A 22,664-nucleotide genomic window follows, 5' to 3' on the forward strand; every position below is an offset into this window, starting at 1 on the left:
AACAATAGACACCTGTTCATTTTCTCTCATCTTCCATCATATTTCTTCCGATTTGTCCTTTTCTCAATAAACCCCCCTCACTCCCTCACCATCACCTATCCCTGTCTATAGGACAACTTGTCCTTCATCTAATAGGTGCTCTTAAGATATATATAGGTACATAGGATAAGTAAAAAAAACAACAAAAAATAAACTAAATGCTATATAAAATATTGCAATATAAAATACATGAATTTTTTAGATATATCTGTAATGCATTTGTATATAAATATATTTATAATCCTACCAACAGAATGTTTTTCTATATATAGTGATTATGGTTTTTGGCCATCATTTATTACTGTTATTATTATCATCATTACTATTATTTTTATAATATTATATACGAATTCCCAGGCCTACTGCCTTTATTCCCAGCCTACAATGTCTTATGTTTCAGACTTGATAGAGGGGCCCCACGTACCCCAAAACGAGTTGCCTCAAACAAAAAAATAAAAATTGATTTTATTGGACATCCTCTTCTGGTTGTGTATTGGGCCTCTCCAATCAGCTCGACAATTCCAGTCAAGCCAACTCCCAATATCTAATCCCCTCCTCCAGTGACAGCATCTCACCTGCTTCCTCTACCTCCATGGGATTTTCTACTTGTGGGTCCGAAACACCTACAGGATGGGCAGCAAGGTGTGTTAGCTGTTCTTTCATCGTTGTCCCCACTTGAATGAACGTGAGCACCTATTCTAAGATAAATACAGTCCTGATCAAAAGTTTAAGACCACTTGAAAAATGGCAACAAATCATTTTACATTGCTGGATCTTAACAAGGTTCCAAGTAGAGCTTCAACATGCAACAAGAAGAAATGAGAGTGAGACAAAACATTTTTTGAGCAATCAATTTAAAATAACGAATAAACTGAAACAGGCTGTTTTTCAGCTGATCAAAATTTTAGGACCACATGCCTTTAAAAGGCCAAATCTGTGCAAAGATGTGGATTCATTGTCATTTTCTGTCAGGTAGTCACACGTTGTTATGGCAAAGGCAAAAAACTCCCTTTTTGAACGTGGTTGGGTTGTTGAACTGCATAATCAGGGTCTCTCACAGCGCGCCATCGCTGCTGAGGTAGGACGCAGTAAGACAGTCATTTGGAATTTCTTAAATGATCCTGAGTGTTATGGAACAAAAAAGTCAAGTGGAAGACCCAAAAAAATGTCACCAGCACTGAGCCGGAGGATCCAATTGACTGTCCGTCAAGACACTGGACGATCCTCGACCCAAATTAATGCCCTTACTGGTGCTGACTGCAGCCCCATAACCATCAGACGGCATCTGAGACTAAAGGGCTTCAAAAACAGAAAACGTCTTCAAAGACCTCGTCTCCTTGAACGCCACAGAACTACTCGTTTGGACTTTGCAAGAGAGCACCAAACATGGGACATTCAAAGGTGGAAGAAAGTTTTATTCTCTGATGAGAAAAAATTTAACCTTGATGGTCCTGATGGTTTCCAACGTTACTGGCATGGCAAGCAGATCCCACCTGAGATGTTTTCTACGCGCCACAGTGGAGGGGGCGCCATAATGGTCTGGGGTGCTTTTTCCTTCAGTGGAACAATGGAGCTTCAGAAAGTGCAGGGGCGTCAAACGGCCGCTGGCTATGTCCAGATGTTGCAGAGAGCATTCCTCATGACTGAGGGCCCTTGTCTGTGTGGTAACGACTGGGTTTTTCAACAGGTCAACGCTACAGTACACAAAGCCCGCAGGACAAGGGACTTCTTCCAGGAGAATAACATCACTCTTTTGGCCCATCCTGCGTGTTCCCCTGATCTAAATCCAATTGAGAACCTTTGGGGATGGATGGCAAGGGAAGTTTACAAAAATGGACAACAGTTCCATACAGTAGATGGCCTTCATGCGGCCGTCTTCACTACTTGGAGAAATGTTCCCACTCACCTCATGGAAACGCTTGCATCAAGCATGCCGAAACGAATTTTTGAAGTGATAAACAATAACGGCGGAGCTACTCATTACTGAGTTCATGTTTGGAAGTTGGATTTCTGTTTTGGGGGGGGTTTAGTTTTTTTTTTGGAGGTGTGTTCCTAAACTTTTGATCAGCTGAAAAACAGCCTGTTTCAGTTTATTTGTTGTTTTCATTAAATTGAATGCTCAAAAAATGTTTTGTCTCACTCCCATTTCTTCTTATTGCATGTTGAAGCTCTACTTGGAACCTTGTTAAGATCCAGCCATGCTAAATAGGATTTTTTGACATTTTTCAAGTGGTCTTAAACTTTTGAACAGGACTGTATCAAGGGGGATGACATTGTTCATTCTACAGTTGTCTCTACTGACAAATTTTGTGGCCTCTTTGAAAGGCTTCAGCACACAACAGGTGCCTCAGATGAGTTGCCATTGCCTGACCTCAAAATAACACATGCTCCCTACTGAAGTAGTCTGGTGCATGGCAATCATTCACAGCTTTACACTGCTCTGTTTGTGTGACTGTTTGGTACACAGTCACACAACCCAATAAAATTTCCTTCCCTGTCTACAAACACACAGTGAATACTGCTAACGACAATTTACTTTGGGAATAATGCTGTCTTGGCTCTGGTAATATTTCCGTCTACTGTTATTTGTGTTTAAAAATGCAGTTTCAAAGATATCTCTCTCTACTTTTAAACACACTTTACAAACTTGTAACACAATTATTCTGCCCCCTTCCCGCCCCCACAACACCAACATAATGATGCAGGAAAGGCCAGTAGGCTAGATTTGGCTACTGTGTTATTTACATTCATAATATACCTTTGACTACTGTAAAACACATGTTGTAATGCGATTATTATCTCCTTTCCCACACACACCAACAATATATATAATTATGCAGGAAAGGGGGTAATATTTGTGTCTATGGTGTAATTTGTGTTTAATTTCACTGGTCTAAAAAAAAGGTATAATGCTACATGTTTAATAACACCAAGCAGATATAATGCACTGAAAAAATGTGCAATTGCTCAGCAGCAGAATGCTATTGGGGTGTGTGCTGGCTATAAAATGTAGAAACTTAAGGTTTTGGAGAAAAAAAAAACAACAACTGTGTCTCTTCAAATGAGAATATTTTTTGTTGCAGATGACTGGTTTTGTAAATCAGAAAAGCAAGAATGAGGTTCTGCAACAGCTGTGTATTATAAAGCGCTGTACCCTAGCCCCTCATCTCCTCAAACTGCTTTCCCTGATCAAAGTACCTCAATTATTTATTTTTATTCTTTCCCTACACTGTCCCTGTTACACCAAAAGAGATGATTGCTTATGGCTAGAGATGAGCGAATCGAATCCTACGAAGTGGAATTCATTCCGAATTTCAGGATAAATTCGATTTGCCTCGAAGCCGAATTTCCTCATGCAAGCAAATCGATTTACCTAAATAGTATAAAAAACTAAAGTCATTCTTAACTTCTCTATTTGTCGTGATGGGCCGCCAGCCGCCATCTTGATTGAAGATCTTGGCCGAAATCCCATGGATGGTGATGTATGACATCACCACGTCGGCCGGCGTGATGACGTAATATCGCGCTGTGCGAGATTTCGCGCCAGATCTTCAAGCAAGATGGTGGCAGCCAGCCAGTCGCAAGAAAATGGATGCCGTAAGTTTGATTCAATTTAATTTTATGTTAATTTCACACAGTTTTTACACTCAGATGTCGCGATCCTGTATGAACGCGGCATCTGAGGGGTACAATGACGGGGACAGCGCTATCGCAGCTCCCTGTCATTGCACTCACTACTTACAAAAAAATGCACTTTGTGACTAAGTAATTCATCACGAAGCAATTTTTTTTGTAAAAGTCGGCAAATCAGTCGAATCAAACTTTTGAAAAATTTGCTCATCTCTACTTATGACCCACCAACCCTCATTAACAGCTTAACACAGAATGATGTTCTCTGTTTGTTCTGCACAGACATCTCCTTGCCTGCTGCCCCACAGATTTGGCTGATACATGGCTGTTTTTCAGCCTGTGAGAAAATCAGGGTAAGCTCTCCTCCCGCACTTCCTCCCAAGGTCATGTTAAGCATCCTTCTTCCTCCCTCGTGGTTTTGCCCATCAATATGTACATTAAAAAAGTGCTGTGTGTTGCTTTACTGGATTTGTCCTAAGCTAACCTGAAAAGCTTCAAGTTCGTTTGGTTGACAAATTTTTGTGAAATTCATAATTTATAGTAGAGGAGTACCGTCTGTTTCTATTTCATCATAATTTATAGTAGGGTTTTCTTTGTATAAAATCTACAAAAGCATGCATATTTTTTCATTAAAATAATGTCAAAAATACCAAAAAGTGTAAAATGTCAAAATTTCCTCAAGATGAATACCTTAGGAGAACAAAATAAAAAGTGAATTTGGAGCAACAGAAAAATAGGCCGCCAAAATCTAAAATGCGCTCCTTTTGAAGACGAGCCCACACACAAAAATGGTTTTAGAAATATGTTGTATTTTTTAACAGTTTGTAACTTTTCTCTATCTTTTGTAACAGAAAAAAAAATTGATAAGAAGGGAAAAAAAATCATTTGTTTCATAATTTTCACATTTTTCCCTAAAATATTTTTAAAAAAATTATATCTGTCCTATAATGGCACAAAAGAAAGGTATAAGATGTCCCATGAAACAAATTAAATACATGTAGGTTGGCTTAGAAATGAATAAGTTTTCAGTTAGATAGGCCCATTGCTAAAACAGAAAAATTGGCCTGCTGAGCAGGGGGGTAAACACTCCAGTAACAAAGTGGTAATAAGGCTGCAAGCACACATGGCAATTAATGTTGGACTTCCTGTGACAATAAAGTTCTTCCAGCTTGATACCAAGTTAATGTGACTCACATACAGATCACCCACTTAATCTTAAACAGGTCCAAAGAAGTTACGCGATACTGTGTTTCTGGTCGTGCTTCCACAATCCGACTGCGCTGTAATCCACAGAAAACTGGTGTAGGCATTTTGTCTGTACCAAGGTAAGTCATTATGTACAGAATACATTTTAAGGTATTTTAGAATTTTATTATAATTTTAAACCTAGTTGAACCAATCAAATTGCATTGAAAAATGGTCATCTTTAATAAAAGAGGGTCAATATACATGGGATATATGTGGATTGAAAATTTACCACAGTAAAATTTGGTCTAATCAGAAGTGAACTTAAAATGTTTTTCTCATCTGGGACATTTATGGCATATCACTAGAATGTCAGATGCATTTCCACCTTGGGGACCTGGTCCTATCTCCAGAATGGGACCCCCGAAGTGAACAGAGAATACACAGCATGTGCACGGCCATATCAAGCACCTTGCAAGAGGCAGTCTGACAACGGATGGGTCACTGGCCATATCAAGCACCTTGCAGGAGGCAGTCTGGCAACGGATGGGTCACATCACCTGTTGTATCTACCTCTAATAGCATCGATGAACAGGTGATGTATCCGGTACCCATTATAAAGTCTACCTTATTTGTCTTATTCTTCAGACAAAGTAAATTATCCACATACTGTAGATGGAATATATTCAGCTATTATCCTCTGGATTAAGTATGTTATACAGATAAATGCAACGCATTTAGTGATTACCGATCCCCGAGGAACCCTATTGGGGGAAACGCGTTGGGTTATTTTTTCCAACTTACCATCTAGGGGTATCATTACTGATTTACCAACTAGGGCTATATAGGGCCATACAGGGCAGGTACGAGGACAGGGAAATCCCACCATTAGGGGTTGTCCCTGGGCTGAGGTCTAGTTAGGGCCTGTACAGGGAAAGTGTTCCCCGTACTATCATTTTTGCCCCAGTCTTTGCCCCTGCCTTTGTTACCTACATATTTCATCATTTTAACCATTTGGTGGATGCTACATGCACAGTAGTAGCCGGGCTATCCTTCTGCCCACGTTTATTGAATATCTATTCGCTGCTAAATATAGGGCGTTTTTATCTTTATCTTTATTAAAAGTTAAGTTTTAAGGGTCCAATTTCTCTAAGTTTATTACTCTTTGTTGTTTAAGGACACCATTACCATCCTTACTATTATCTAATCCCAGTGTCTTGCATGTGCATGGCATACTCTCATTCACTGCTATGGGACTTATGAAAATAGCCAACTGAGTGTGCTCAGCTATTTTCAGAAGTCCCATAGTGGTGGCTTGCTCTCCCTTCATACGGGGGCCTCATTCTGGACATAGGAGCGAGTCACAGAGGTGGAACCACACCTGACATTTATAGCATATCCTAGCGAAAATGGGACAACCATTATAAAGTGGCTATGCCATGATTTATGTGCAAAATGAAAATCAGACATCATATAGTACATAACAATACCTTTCTAACAGAGCTAAAACTAGCCCTGTACCACACATGGATCCAGAGATCTCCATGTTCACTAATCCAATTGCTCTGCTAGATTATCTTCATCTGGCAGCTCAGAAGGCGTGTTGCAACTCTCTCCCTGTAACTGCCACAGATTCTAACAGAACATATGGCTGGTGGCAGTTGAAGATTTAAACTGAGCATGTTTGAGCAGTTCAGTAAGATGGAACAAAATAGGGAAAAGAACAAACAGCAGGTGGCACTATACAGGTACATTTTATTGAATAGGTCACTGGCTGTACTAAATGTTTAACTAAATACAATTACAAAAGTATTCAGATCCAGGTCTTAAAGATGTTGAATATGTTTCATGAAAAAAACCTTAAAGTAGACAAATCACTGTATAGAATGCAGTAACAATGTAACAACAATTCTAGAGCATCTCTTCTTATTGGTCTATGTTGTGCCATTCCTTTATTATTTCAACTAGAAGTTATGAATGACCTGCTAGCAGTCTGCAATAAGGGTACAGAGGGGTGGTAACAAGTTGGGGGGTGTACCTGCACAGTCTGGAAATGGCAGCACCAGGGGCGTAGCTAGAAATGCATGGGCCCCATAGCAAAAAAAAATTATGGCCCCCCCCCCACCGTGCCATCCACAGATCCCCCTCCCCTAAATAGTGCCAACCACAGATCCCCCTCCCCTAAATAGTGCCATCCACAGATCCCCCTCCCCTAAATAGTGCCATCAACAGATCCCCCTCCCCTAAATAGTGCCATCCACAGATCCCCCTCCCCTAAATAGTGCCATCCACAGATCCCCCTCCCCTAAATAGTGCCATCCACAGATCCCCCTCCCCTAAATAGTGCCATCAACAGATCCCCCTCCCCTAAATAGTGCCATCCACAGATCCCCCTCCCCTAAATAGTGCCATCCACAGATCCCCCTCCCCTAAATAGTGCCATCCACAGATCCCCCTCCCCTAAATAGTGCCATCCACAGATCCCCCTCCCCTAAATAGTGCCATCCACAGATCCCCCTCCCCTAAATAGTGCCATCCACAGATCCCCCTCCCCTAAATAGTGCCATCCACAGATCCCCCTCCCCTAAATAGTGCCATCCACAGATCCCCCTCCCCTAAATAGTGCCATCCACAGATCCCCCTCCCCTAAATAGTGCCATCCACAGATCCCCCTCCCCTAAACAGTGCCATCCACAGATCCCCCTCCCCTAAACAGTGCCATCCACAGATCCCCCTCCCCTAAATAGTGCCATCCACAGATCCCCCTCCCCTAAATAGTGCCATCCACAGATCCCCCTCCCCTAAATAGTGCCATCCACAGATCCCCCTCCCCTAAATAGTGCCATCCACAGATCCCCCTCCCCTAAATAGTGCCATCAACAGATCCCCCCTCCCCTAAATAGTGCCATCCACAGATCCCCCTCCCCTAAATAGTGCCATCCACAGATCCCCCTCCCCTAAATAGTGCCATACACAGATCCCTCTCCCCTAAACAGTGCCATCCACAGATCCCCCTCCCCTAAATAGTGCCATCAACAGATCCCCCCTCCCCTAAATAGTGCCATCAACAGATCCCCCCTCCCCTAAATAGTGCCATACACAGATCCCCCTCCCCTAAACAGTGCCATCCACAGTATCAGGTGCCTCCCCCCCCCCATGTGCCAGTCAGTATCAGGTGCCAACCCCCCCCAGGTGCCAGTATCAGGTCAGGTACCAACCCCCCTCCCCCCATGTGCCAGTATCAAGTGCCCCCCGCTCCCCCCATGGCAGTAACAGTCAGGTATTAAAAAATAAAAAATAAACACTTCTACTTACCTCCATGTCAGCGATGCGATGCAGCCTCTTCCTGTGTCCCTCCCTGTATTGTGTCCCGCCCTGTATGTCCATATATGGAGTCACTGCTTGTATTTCAGAAAAGGTTTCTGCTGGGATTCGAACCCACGACCTTCTGTATCAGAAGCAGAGCACCTAACCACAAGACCAAAAGAGCTGCCTTGCTGCTGACTGAAAAATTATGAGACTTCTACTGTTATAGCTGGCTAAGTGTACATCTATACACATGACAGCTGCTCATATATTGAGATATAGCAGAGCTGAGTGTGCTGGGATAGCTGTCACATAGAGATATAGCAGTGCTGGGTGTGTTGGGGCAGCTGTCATATGTGAAGATGTACACTTAGCCAGCTATAACAGTAGAAGTGTCAAATTTTTTCAATCAGTTGCAATGCCTTCTTTATGGTTGTGAGGTTAAATGCTTTGCCTCTGATACACTCATACATTGGAGGTTGTGTGTTCGAATCCCAGACACATCAGGAGACTTTAGAATACAGTAAGATTAGATCACATTAGCGAGGGGGCCTGAACATTAAGACCGCTGCTGTGAGGGGGGCCCTGAACATTAAGACATTGATATTTAACTAACTTGAAAATAAACTGTCGGGCCCCGAAGCAGCTGCTTCCCCGGTAGTTACGCCACCTCCTGGCTGCCTGTGTGTAGTGTCTGTGTGTGTTAATAAAAATAAAAAAATAAAAAAATGAATGCGGTCGGACGGGCCCCCTAGTGGCGTAGGGCCCCATAGCCACTGCTATGGTTGCTATGGCGATCCCTACGCCACTGGGCAGCACTGATTGGATAGAGTAAGTCTGTGCAGGTACACACCCTCAACTGGTTACCACCCCTCTGCACCCTTATTGCAGACTGCTAGCAATTCATTCATAAATTCTAGTTGAAATAAAGGAATGGCACAACATAGAATAAATGCTCCAGCAGCAATACAAAGCTTGCTCACCGCCTGTCCTCTGACCATTTACTGTGTTGCATGTACTGTGCCTGCCCTGATCTTGCCTTCTCCCTGACAAAGCTTTTTCCAGAATCCTCAATGCCCAGTATTGGTGTCTCTTGTGCCCCATGGGTCAGCTGTTAGTTATACAGAAACTACTCCCAGAAGTAGCAGTCTAGTAATTCCCTTGCAGCAAAATGCAGATCACTGGACAAGGGTTAAAAGGGACTGCCAGGAAAACATTCTTAGGAGTAACCTAAAGCCAAATCTGTTGCTGACACAGGGGTTTCACATCCACTGCCATAACAGGCCATGGAACCAGCTGGCCCACCCAAGATGGGTCTGCTTGAGTTTGTAAAGAGCTGGCTAGTCAGCATGGTCACCAGCAGCAACTCTGCAGTACATGACCACCATCTCAGCCCATCTGGATGCTTGGAACACTACTTCTCAGGTGTCATCGGCTCCTGCCACTATGTGTACACGACCACCTCTACCAGTCTGTACCTATCACTTCTCCATTGCTAAAAGGGGAATCCCAAGTCTTTCCAAGGGTTCTTGAACCAGTGCACCATCCACTTTGAACTACTGGCTCAACCAGCTTCCTGCTGACTATTCCAAGAGAACATTCCTGGTCTCCCTTCTGTCCAGAGAAGCACTCACCTGGGCCACTACTCTCTGGGAATGCAGTGACCCACTAAACAGCAGTCTCCAGGAATTCTTGGTTACCTTTCGCAAGGTCTTTGAAGAACCTGACCACACTGCTTCTGTGGTCTTTTTTCTTCCATGCCTCAACCAGAGCAAGCTCATGGTAAGGCAGTATGCTACACAGTTCTGCACCTGGCTTCTGAACAGTCATGGAACAATGAGACCCTGCAAGCAGCTTTCTGGGAGGGACTATCATGGCGCATTAAAGATGAATTGGCGGGTCATGATGTCCCTTCCACACTGGTAGAAATGAACACCCTAGTCGACAGGGACGGCTCCATGTTCATGTGGGCCCTGGTCGATAAAGTCTCAGTGGGCCCACTTGTGGCATTTTGCATGAGGCTTGCAGCAATGAAACTGCATGTATTATAGTTGTTGCCAAATACCTTACACAGAGCATGCTACAGAGTGGATATATGTAGATCACTTGTTATGTGCTTACTTTTTTTTCCTACCCAGTGTTTTAGTCCCTCAGATCTTCTCACAGATATGTGCCACCTCACAGTAGATGTGTCAAGATATGTGCCACCTCACAGTAGATGTAACAATCCTACAGGCTCACCTGAGTCAGAGGACAGCTGGCTGGAGGTAGGAGTGGAGCCCAGTGGCAAGGACCGCAGGCAAGTAGTAGGTGCAGGAAGTCTGGCAGATGCATAGTCGGTTGGCAAGCAGTGGGTCAGGGAAGGCAGCAGTAAGTGTGGTCAGACAATCCGGATGGGCAACGGTGGTAGCAAGAGCAGCAGATGAGGAGAAGCTTGATCAAGGCTCAGGAGCTCAATAATCAGCAAGCTGGAGCAAGGGGCTGAACTTATATAGGGAAGTACCAGGTGTGGGGAATCAAGGGTGATGAGCAAGGCTTGGCAAGACTGAGGTTAAATAATAGGCTTCAGGGAGGAATGTCCTGAGAGGACGGTAGCCTAGTAAGCAGGGCTACCGCCTGGGATGTGGCTGGTCACGGGTTCGAATCGCGACAGTAGATATGCCAAGACATGCGTCCCCTTTCACAGTAGATATGCTGAGATATGTGCCCTCACAGTAAATATGCCAAGACATATGAGCCCCTTTCACAGTAGATATGCCAAGGTATGCTCCCCCTCACAGATGATATGCCAAGATGTGTGCCCCCTTTCACAGTACATATGCCAAGATATGTGCTCCCTTACAGGTGATATGCCAAGATATGTAGAAAATAGAAACAAAACTTTACGATTCCAGTCCGTTGTTATCAGGATTTCCAGCAGCGATTCCCAAGAGTGAAGTGGGCACAATTCTCAGTTCAGTCAATGCGTTATATGGGACCGCGCGTTCCCTATCCAATAAGAAGAAGACCTCTTCAAGCTCAACTCATCCAATTTCAGATATATAGGCAAAACATCGGGTCTCACTACTACTATTTTCCTCCAGATATCAGAAAATACGCCGATAGTGAAGCACTGTATTCCACTACTAATACCACTCATATGATTGTACTCACAAGCGTAATCAGTTATGCAAGCACATCAAACAAAATCAGAGGCTTCGCTTTCTTTCCTTTTATTTCTCTTCAACAACGCTGTATAAAATATTTTAACCACTCCAATAATGAAGCACCGCTTTAAAAACCAGTATAAAATTGGGTTTATTATACTTACAAACATAAAACGGTAACAGGCACTGTAATAAAACAATCCAATGATTCTGCATCCTTTTTTATATTCTAACCTTTTTTGTGGTACAGTGTCAAATGCTTTGGAGAAGTCTAGATATACGACATCCATTGATTCACCACTGTCAAGTCTAGAACTTACCTCCTCATAGAAACTGATTAAATTAGTTTGACAAGACCGATCCCTCATGAAGCCATGTGGATATGGTGTTATTTGCTTATTTTCATTGAGATCCTCCAAGATAGCATCTCTTAGAATACTTTCAAACAGTTTATGCAATCTCGGAAATAAATTATATACACTGCTCAAAAAAATAAAGGGAACACAAAAATAACACATCCTAGATCTGAATTAATTAAATATTCTTCTGAAATACTTTGTTCTTTACATAGTTGAATGTGCTGACAACAAAATCACACAAAAATAAAAAAATGGAAATCAAATTTTTCAACCCATGGAGGTCTGGATTTGGAGTCACCCTCAAAATTAAAGTGGAAAAACACACTACAGGCTGATCCAACTTTGATGTAATGTTCTTAAAACAAGTCAAAATGAGGCTCAGTAGTGTGTGTGGCCTCCACGTGCCTGTATGACCTCCCTACAACGCCTGTGCATGCTCCTGATGAGGTGGCGGACGGTCTCCTGAGGGATCTCCTCCCAGATCTGGACTAAAGCATCTGCCAACTCCTGGACAGTCTGTGGTGCAACGTGACGTTGGTGGATAGAGCGAGACATGATGTCCCAGATGTGCTCAATTGGATTCAGGTCTGGGGAACGGGCGGGCCAGTCCACAGCATCAATGCCTTTGTCTTGCAGGAACTGCTGACACACTCCAGCCACATGAAGTCTAGCATTGTCTTGCATTAGGAGGAACCCAGGGCCAACCGCACCAGCATATGGTCTCACAAGGGGTCTGAGGATCTCATCTCGGTACCTAATGGCAGTCAGGCTACCTCTGGCGAGCACATGGAGGGCTGTGCAGCCCTCCAAAGAAATGCCACCCCACACCATTACTGACCAATGACAAACCGGTCATGTTGGAGGATGTTGCAGGCAGCAGAACGTTCTCCACGGCGTCTCAAGACTCTGTCACGTCTGTCACATGTGCTCAGTGTAAACCTGCTTTCATCTGTGAAGAGCACAGGGCGCCAGTGGCGAATTTGCCAATATTGGTGTTCTCTGGAAAATGCCAAGCGTCCTGCACGGTGTTGGTGCTGCAAGCACAACCCCCACCTGTGGACGTTGGGCCCTCATATCACCCTCATGGAGTCCGTTTCTGACCGTTTGAGCAGACACATGCACATTTGTGGCTTGCTGGAGGTCATTTTGCAGGGCTCTGGCAGTGCTCCTCCTGTTCCTCCTTGCACAAAGGTGGAGGTAGCGGTCCTGCTGCTGGGTTGTTGCCCTCCTACGGCCTCCTCCATGTCTCCTGATGTACTGGCCTGTCTCCTGGTAGCGGCTCCATGCTCTGGACACTACGCTGACAGACACAGCAAACCTTCTTGCCACAGCTCGCATTGATGTGCCATCCTGGATAAGCTGCACTACCTGAGCCACTTGTGTGGGTTGTAGACTCCGTCTCATGCTACCACTAGAGTGAAAGCACCGCCAGCATTCAAAAGTGACCAAAACATCAGCCAGGAAGCAAAGGAACTGAGAAGCGGTCTGTGGTCACCACCTACAGAACCACTCCTTTATTGGGGGTGTCTTGCTAATTCCCTATAATTTCCACCTGTTGTCTATCCCATTTGCACAACAGCATGTGAAATTGATTGTCACTCAGTGTTGCTTCCTAAGTGGACAGTTTGATTTCACAAAAGTGTGATTGACTTGGAGTTACATTGTGTTGTTTAAGTGTTCCCTTTATTTTTTTGAGCAGTGTATATAACAGTCATGTAGGTGTCCGTTAAAGTGAGTATTATCTTAGAGTATTGGACCCTTTTTAAAATATGGCTTTTATTAATTCTATCTAAAAGATAAATCACCCTGTGATATCTGGGTGACCTTAGGAAAGTAAGGACAAGATGCCGCCCAGCTACCACCGTGAATAGGTGAGTTTGATGCCGTATAGATAGTACAGATTCCACATGGGCAATTATGAGATTGGTAATAGATATAGGTTAGAGGAAGGCTGGGGCACTTGAATAGGTGCTAGGGGTAGCTCTCTCCCTGTGCCAGGGATAATCCCTTATAGTGGGATCTCCCTGTCCCCATACCTGCCCTGTCTGGCCATGTAGAACCCTATATGTTGAATATGATGTCAATGGTATTTTTTAACCCTGACTCGTTTCCCCACTAGGGTTCATCAGGGGGTCGGTTAGAGATAGATAATTCATGTAAATAACATTTTAAATCAAACCAAATAAAAAAGATGAAAACTGTACTATGTCCTGGATGAGACAATTAGGCAGACCATACTTAGGGTTAGATGCATCACACAGGCTTCCCCGTCTTTAGAGAGAGATGTCACCTAGAAATAAATCACAGATACAGTACAGACCAAAAGTTTGGACACACCTTCTCATTCAAAGAGTTTTCTTTATTTTCATTACTATGAAGGCATCAAAACTATGAATTAACACATGTGGAATTATATACATAACAAACAAGTGTGAAACAACTGAAAATGTCATATTCTAGGTTCTTCAAAGTAGCCACCTTTTGCTTTGATTACTGCTTTGCACACTCTTGGCATTCTCTTGATGAGCTTCAAGAGGTAGTCCCCTGAAATGGTCTTCCAACAGTCTTGAAGGAGTTCCCAGAGATGCTTAGCACTTTTTGGACCTTTTGCCTTCACTCTGCGGTCCAGCTCACCCCAAACCATCTCGATTGGGTTCAGGTCTGGTGACTGTGGAGGCCAGGTCATCTGGCGCAGCACCCCATCACTCTCCTTCATGGTCAAATAGCCCTTACTTTCAAAGTTTTCCCAATTTTTCGGCTGACTGACTGACCTTCATTTCTTAAAGTAATGATGGCCACTCGTTTTTCTTTACTTAGCTGCTTTTTTTCTTGCCATAATACAAATTCTAACAGTCTATTCAGTAGGACTATCAGCTGTGTATCCACCTGACTTCTCCTCAACGCAACTGATGGTCCCAACCCCATTTATAAGGCAAGAAATCCCACTTATTAAACCTGACAGGGCACACCTGTGAAGTGAAAACCATTTCAGGGGACTACCTCTTGAAGCTCATCAAGAGAATGCCAAGAGTGTGCAAAGCAGTAATCAAAGCAAAAGGTGGCTACTTTGAAGAACCTAGAATATGACATATTTTCAGTTGTTTCACACTTGTTTGTTATGTATATAATTCCACAAGTGTTAATTCATAGTTTTGATGCCTTCATAGTCATGAAAATAAAGAAAACTCTTTGAATGAGAAGGTGTGTCCAAACTTTTGGTCTGTACTGTACATGTGTTTTACTTGGTCGCTGATGTCTTAGCGCTACCAGAGGTGAAAGAAACTTACTGGTGATGTCTGGACTTCCCCTTGCAGATGATGTGAAGCAGTGGGGCTTGTCTGTAATGCCTATGTTTCCGGTGAGTAGAATGCACCCTGAGCCACTACTTCCGGTTCCTGGAACACAAATGCTACTTCTGGTTTGCTGGAACGCAGACGTCACTGACTTCCATTGCGAATTCAAAAAAACTGTACAAAAGAATGACAGATAGAGGATACCCGAAGGCCACATTAAGAAATGCCTTCCAGCATGCATTAACCACAGAGAGGGAGACGCTACTCACCCCCAAAAAACTGGGGAGGATGGGAAGGCGCAGACTCGCCTAATCTCTACTTTTGATGTGGCCAATACGGAAGTGAGAGCTATTCTCGACAAGTACTGGCCCATCCTACAAATGGACTCTAGTGTGGCTAAGAACATCTCACCTCATCCGAGTATAACTTATCGGAGAGGTAGAAGCCTTAGAGATAGATTAGTACATAGCCACTACCTACCCCCAGTGACCCCAGGAACATGGCTCGATCGCCGCCCCCTGGGGATGTTCAGGTGCGGGACCTGTAAAACTTGTGAGTTCATCTCCACAGGCAAGACTGTCACATGCTCAGCCACCCGAAGAACGTACACTATTCGGGACTTTATAAACTGTAAAAGCAGAGGCGTAATTTAGATCTGCCAGTGCCCATGCCCCAAAGATTACATCGGAAAAACTTTCAGGGAGCTTAGAAAAAGGGTAGGGGAGCATGTTAATGATGTTAAAAATAATAAAATCACACCAGTGGCGAGTCACATGCACGAATATCATGCAGGCGATCCGCGAGCTTTGAAATTTTCAGCCCTCAAACTCGTCCCGATAGCCCATAGAAAAGGAGACTGGGATAATAAGATACTGAGGAGGGAAGCAGAATGGATATACAGGTGTCACTCACAAGCACCCTCTGGTCTTAATGAAAGGCTTACCTACACATGTTTTTTGTAGTAAAACACTGTCCTTGATTAATGGAATAGCGACATAAAACCGGGAGGTGTAGGTGCCAAGGAATCTTCTCTTCTTTGTTTTAACCCTCTGTCTTCCGTAAGAAGCGAAGTACTGTTGGAACTGGCCTTGAGTGAAAAAGAAAAAAATTAACTAAAAAGGGTTTTCATTTATATCAGGATTAACCCTATGAACATTAACCCCTTCACGACTGCAATACTTTCATATACGTGATATTTGCACATGCCCCGTGCAGCTATCACGTCTATAAACATCAAACCAGCTCTTTAATCAGCGCTTGGATTAAAGCTTCTGCCCCTGTCCTGCTGCTGTCACGGACAGCACACAGTGCAGTAATGCTGGCAAGGGACCAATCAGAGTGGCCCCTTGCCGACTATCGATCCGATTGGTTAGTCTGTGCAGACTAACACATCGGATCGCGGCAGTGAAAAAAATGCCGGTTTCAGGCTCTGATCTGTGCTCTGCAGATCAGAGACTGAAATCAGGTAGTGTCTCTGTGGCCCCCGATCTGTGCCCCCTTCCTGTGCCCCCCGATCTGTGCGCCTCCAACACCCCCCTGTCCGCGCCTGCCCCTAATGCAGTTCCCCCGCCCGATCCATATTCATGTAGTCCCTGATGCAGTCCGCCCCATGCATTCTCCCCGCCCCTCCTGCCCCAGCCTCCCTCAATGTTGGCGGCCGTAACCCCCTCACCCCCCTTTCCAGCGCTGCACCCGGTCCCCCTGCTGTGTGTGATGGCGGCGGCTCCATTGCTGAGCCGTCGCCATCAGCAGCCAGTGTCAGCTCTATGCTGACACTCTGCTGTAACCCCATAGATGCCGCGGTTGCGGAATCCATGGGGTTAATAGAGGGAGGGAGCTCCCTCTCTCAACCATCGGGGCTGCAGTGCTGTGATGGCAGCGACCAAAGGCGTCCGGTTGCCATGGCAAAGGCGTCCGGTGCTGCCACCTACAGGGCATCTAATAGTATTATACTTTGCAATGCAAGAGGATTGCAAAGTATAGTACGGCCATCAGCCCCACTGGATCTTCATGATCCAAGAGAGACTTGATAAAAAAAAAAAAAGTGAAAATAATAAAAATGAAAAAAAATAAAATAAAATGTAAATTAAAAAAAGAAATGGCCTTTTCCTATAAAAAAATGAAAATAAAATAAAATACACATATTAGGTTTCACCGCGTCCGTAACGACGTCTCTCTCACATGATAATAATAAATGCCAAAAAAGCTATTTTTGTCACCTTATATCACAAAAAGTGCAACAGGAAGCGATCAAAAAGGCTTATGACCCCTACCAATCAAACAGTCACCTCATCCCGCAAAAAATGATACCCTATTTAAGACAATCGCCCAAAAAATATAAAAGCTATGGCTCTCAGACTATGGAGACACTAAAACATAATTTATTTGGTTTCAGAAATGCTATTATTGTGTAAAACTTAAATAAATAAGAAAAAGTATACATATTAGGTATTGCCACGTCCGTAACGATCTTCTCTATAAAACTATCACATGACCTAACTCCTCAGATGAACGCTGTAAAAATAAATAAATGAAAACTGTTCCAAAACAGCCAATTTTTTGGTCACCTTGCCCCATAAAGTGTAATAATGAATGATCAAAAAATCCTATGTACCCAAAAATGGTACCAATTAAAACATCAACACTTTCTGCAAAAAACGAGCCCCTGCACAAGACGATCGGCAGAAAAATAAAAAACATATGGCGTTCACAAAACCAATCTAGCAAAATCTGCCTTCCAAAAACCGTATGGCATTCCTTTCCTTCTGCGCCCTGCCGTGTGCCCGTACAGCAGTTTACGACCACATGTGGGTGTTTCTGTAAACCGCGGAATCAGCGTAATAAATATTGAGTTTTGTTTGGCTGTTAACCCTCAATGTGTTAAAGAAAAAAATTTAATAAAATGGAAAATCTGCCAAAAAAGTGAAATTTAGAAATTTCATCTCCATTTTCCTTTAATTCTTGTGGAACACCTAAAGGGTTAACAAAGTTTGTAAAATCAGTTTTGAGTAACTTGAGGGGTTTAGTTTCTACAATGGGGTAATTTATGGGGGTATCCACTATGTAGGCCCCACAAAGTGACTTCAGACCTGAACTGGTCCTTAAAAAGTGGGTTTTGGAAATTTTCGTAAAAATTTTAAGAATTGCTTCTAAAATTCTAAGCCTTCTAACGTCCTAAAAAAAAAAAAATTACATTTCCAAAATGATGCCAACATAAAGTAGACATATGGGGAATGTTAAGTAATATATATTTTATTAGGTATCACTTTCGGTTTTAGAAGCAGAGAAATTGAAATTTGGAAAATTGTGAATTTTTCTAAATTTTGGGTACATTTTGGATTTTTTCATAAATAAAGGTTAAATATATTGACTGAAATATATGACTATCATGAAGTACAATGTGTCACAAGAAAAAAATCTCAGAATGGCTTGGAAAAGTAAAAGTGTTCCAAAGCTATTACCACATAAAGTGACGCATGTCAGATTTGTAAATTTTGACCTGGACACTAGGGCATCAATGACCCTTGGTCATGAAAGGGTTCACATATCCATTGGGGTTTGGAGTTATTTGAATACCCAGATATTTAACGGGTTCCTCCATTCTCTTAATTTCCAGTGATCCTGGTATGAAATTGTTTAGAGGATCAATCGGGACGCAGGCTGATTTAGACCAGTTTATATTTAACCCCGCATGTTTGCCATACTGATCAAATACCTGGAAAGTTTTCGTAAGTGATCCATGTGAGCCTACAAATAACATAATGTTATCTGCATATAAAGCAATCTTTTCCTCATGTTCGCCGTATCTAAACCCTACACATTCTTTATCTTGCCTAATCATATCAGCTAACGGCTCCATGGCTATAGCAAAAAGTAGCGGGGGAAGTGGGCATCCCTGTCTCACCCCCCTACCTATATGTATTTTATCGGAGTATTCCACATTTAATATCACTTTTGCTGTTATTTCCGTGTATAACATCCTTACCCATGAGATAAAGTTGTCGCCGAAGCCCATCTTCTTCAATGTTACAATCAGGAAAGGCCACTCTATCGTATTAAATGCCTTTGAGGTGTCTATAGTGACAATCAGTCTTTCACCACAATTTGTAGGTTCAAGCTGGGTGTTCACAAAATAGCGCATAATATTATCAGTTGTAGTTTTACCTGACATAAATCCTATCTGATCCTCATGAACAAGTCCGGACACCACACTTCTAAGTCTAGCTGCCAGGATCCCAGCCAGTATTTTATTATCAGTGTTAGGGCTCATGCACACGACCGTATGGCTTTTTCAGTGTTTTGCGGTCCATTTTTCACGGATCCGTTGTTCCGTTTTTTGTTTCCATTGTGTTTCCGTTTCTGTTCCGTTTTTCCGTTCAGTTTTTCCGTATGGCATATACAGTATACAGTAATTACATAGATAAAATTGGGCTGGGCATAACATTTTCAAAAGATGGTTCAGCAAAAAACGGAATGGAAACGGAAGACATACGGATGCATTTCCGTATGTGTTCCGTTTTTTTGCGGATCCATTGACTTGAATGGAGCCAAGCACCGTGATTTGCGGACAAGAATAGGACATGTTCTATCTTTTCACGGTACGGAAATACGGAAATACTGAAACGGAATGCACACGGAGACACTTCAGTTTTTTTTGCTGAACCATTGAAATGAATGGTTCAGTATATGTACCGCATACTGAACTACAAAAACGGCCAGTATACTGAACGCAAAATACTGTCGTGTGCATGAGCCCTTAATCAGTAAAATAGGTCGGTAGGAGTCCGGCAGAGTTGGATCTTTACCTGGTTTTAGAATTAGTGTGATTAAGGCTTCTCTCAGTGAATCTGGCAATTTTCCCCTCTTCATCGAGTCGTCCCACATATTTAATAATTTTGGTATTAGTATCTCTTTATATTGGGTGTAAACCTCGAACGGGATGCCATCTATTCCTGGCGTCTTATTTTTTGCGATCCTAGTTAATATTTTTTCCACTTCCAAGGCCTTTATAGGGGCATCCAAATTCCCTTGTTAAACTATTGTTAATATATAAGGTGGGGTAAAGGACGGCTCTGCCCCTGACTCAAGATGGCAAGGTGCACCAGACAGATGTCGTACCCCGATCACCAAGAGAAAATTGTAATATAGAAAAGAATGGGCACTCTTATAGCTGTGACACTGATTTATTAATAGCAATATATAGATTGGTACAGATGGTTGCCTATTGTCACTATGCACAGATTAAAACTAAATGATATACCCTAAAAAAAGAATATAGGCCTCTAAAAATACAATACAATAAAATAATTGATAAAATACTAATTGATAAAAAACTATTCAATCTAATATCAGTCCACTGGTATAGCTGATAAGTGAATAGGCTGCAAGGTCTGGTTTCCCAGCCAAATAGTAAATGATATCTGAAGTCTGAGACAAGTCTATTCAGGCTGCAGATACACCAATAAACTGGCTGTACTCAATTAACTACAGCAGTGACTGGTACCAAATGAATATCTGTAGAATACACAATCCCTGTTGAAACACAATCCAAAGTGCGCAAGTGTTGAATATTAGGTGGTGACAAAAAATCAATAAATCAATAATCGCAATACATAAGTGCTGAAAACAAGATGATAATAAAATAGGTGATGCAGAAAACAGTAATGGAAAAAATTGTGAAAAAATATATAAAAAATAGTATCATGAAGCAGTCTTGCTGATTCTGATACTGCAAGAAGGTGCACGTGCAAATATCTGAGAAATATAAATGTAAATATAACAGTGCTCGAGTCCTTAGAATATTCAGTACCAATGTAGCTGGATCGGCAATACCAGTGGGCAGTCCGTCTCACTGATTTATTATATTGTTAAGACTCAGTCTTTTTGTTATAATATAGCGAGTCTCCTAGGAGTTGACCTTATGTTAGAATGTTGCAATCCACACAATTCCTGGGAGTAAGCTAAATATTAGACAGTTGCTATCCACAAGGTTATAGATTCAACAGCACCAGTATGGTATAGATGCGGTAAAATAGTTGAGCAACGATCAATGCAATTACAGCAGTGTTGGTTTGTTAGTCACGTTCAGTCCTGCTGTTCACACCGTGGCGTCCCACGTGGTGTAAGTTCAGGGTAAGCTTACCTTTTGGCAGCGGGTAACAAGGCTGCCTTACTGCTAAATGGAATTACTGTACAGTCCGGTCTTGCGGTTTTGCAGGTGCGGCTGTGAGTGAGAGTGCTTGCTCTATCACAACACAGATTCACACTGAGCTTCTTTAATTGGGATAGGTGTTCCACCTGTCTTTAGCAGCACAGATGTGTAACGGGGTTCCGAAGGTGCACTCGGTCCCCCATTAGCCGCAGACCTGCTGCTTAGCTTCGGGAACGAGGATCTGTGTTTTACCTCGTTCCCAGGGCGGCTTTACTAGCTGGGTGGCTCCCTGCTCCTAAGTCTGCCTTGAGCGCCGAGCTGATCACTTGGTGCTCGACTGGTTGGTCTGTCGGTCATGTGACGCTGGCCACGTCACATGACCCTCACTCCCCACTATAAATACAGGCAGCCTGCTGGCCACAGGTTGCCTGTTAATTTAGGTTCCACCTGTGATTTGGTCTTTCCTGGCGTACTTACCTCCTGCTGAATTCCTGACAATCCTCTGCCTGCTCCTTGTGTACTTTGCTGCTCTCCTGGTATTCTGACCCCGGCCTCCTTCTGACGATCCTCTGCTGACTCCTTTGGTACTTCACGTCTCTCCTGGTATTTATGACCCCGGCTTCTCCTGACAATTCTCTGCTTGCTCCATTTGTACTTTGTAGCTTTCCTGGTATTGACTTGGTCCGTTCACATCCTGTTGTTTGTCTGTCTGTCATCCCTACACTTATTCCAAGTTAGGGATTGCCGTCCAGTTGTCCCCTGTCATTAGGACTCACGAGGCAAGTAGGCAAGGCCAGGGGTAAGGGTGGAGCGCAGTTGTCACTTCCCTCCCCCCTGTGTGTGTGTGTACGCGAACGTTACAGATTAACAGGCCCAATAACCACTGTATAATGAATCCTCTGGTGACCCTGACTGACCATGTCTCTAATCTGACGCAGATGGTGCAGGAGTTAGGGGAAAAACTCAGTTCTTTTGAGTTAGGGCAAGGTTCTTCCACTCCTCAGGCCTTCAGTCCGCATTTTGAGCCCCAGATTAAGCTCCCAGAACCCTTTTCTGGAGACCGGAAGAAATTTCTCTCTTTTAAGGAGAATTGCAAACTTTACTTCCGTTTGCGCCCCGTGTCCTCTGCTCCCGAGAGTCAACGCGTGGGCATTATCATTTCCCGATTACAGGGTGATCCCCAGGACTGGGCGTTCTCTTTACCTGCTGGCGCCAGTTGTTTATCTTCTGTGGAGGGGTTCTTTCAGGCCCTGGGTACCCTCTATGATAAACCAGACAGGGCTCTAGTAGCCGAGAGGCTCTAAAGGCACTGGTTCAGGGCAATCTACCAGCGGAGGATTATTGCACCCAATTCAGAAGGTGGTGTGTCCCCTCAGGATGGAATGAACCAGCCCTGAAGAGTCAGTTCAGGTCAGGTCTGTCTGATAAATTAAAGGATCTTCTGGTCAGTTATCAACTTCCAGAGACCTTAGAGGAGATGATGACCCTTGTTGTCCGACTTGACCGATGGGTTAGAGAGAGACGACAGGAACAACAGTTCTCTTCCCAGATGGTG

The 22,664-nt window shown here is 43.3% G+C and overlaps 1 protein-coding gene across 1 annotated transcript in view; it reads left to right on the forward strand.

Moving 5' to 3' along the window:
- The window catches only part of ELAPOR1 (endosome-lysosome associated apoptosis and autophagy regulator 1), an 810,939-nt gene that overhangs the window by 589,525 nt on the left and 198,750 nt on the right, over positions 1-22,664 (forward strand). Inside the window, exon 18 of the mRNA XM_040422210.1 lies at positions 4,893-4,994. Within this exon, the coding sequence (XP_040278144.1) occupies positions 4,893-4,994 (102 nt within the window). The remainder of the gene's footprint in view (positions 1-4,892; positions 4,995-22,664) is intronic.

This window comes from Bufo bufo, chromosome 3, assembly GCF_905171765.1.
Source record: "Bufo bufo chromosome 3, aBufBuf1.1, whole genome shotgun sequence".
Taxonomy (NCBI): domain Eukaryota; kingdom Metazoa; phylum Chordata; class Amphibia; order Anura; family Bufonidae; genus Bufo; species Bufo bufo.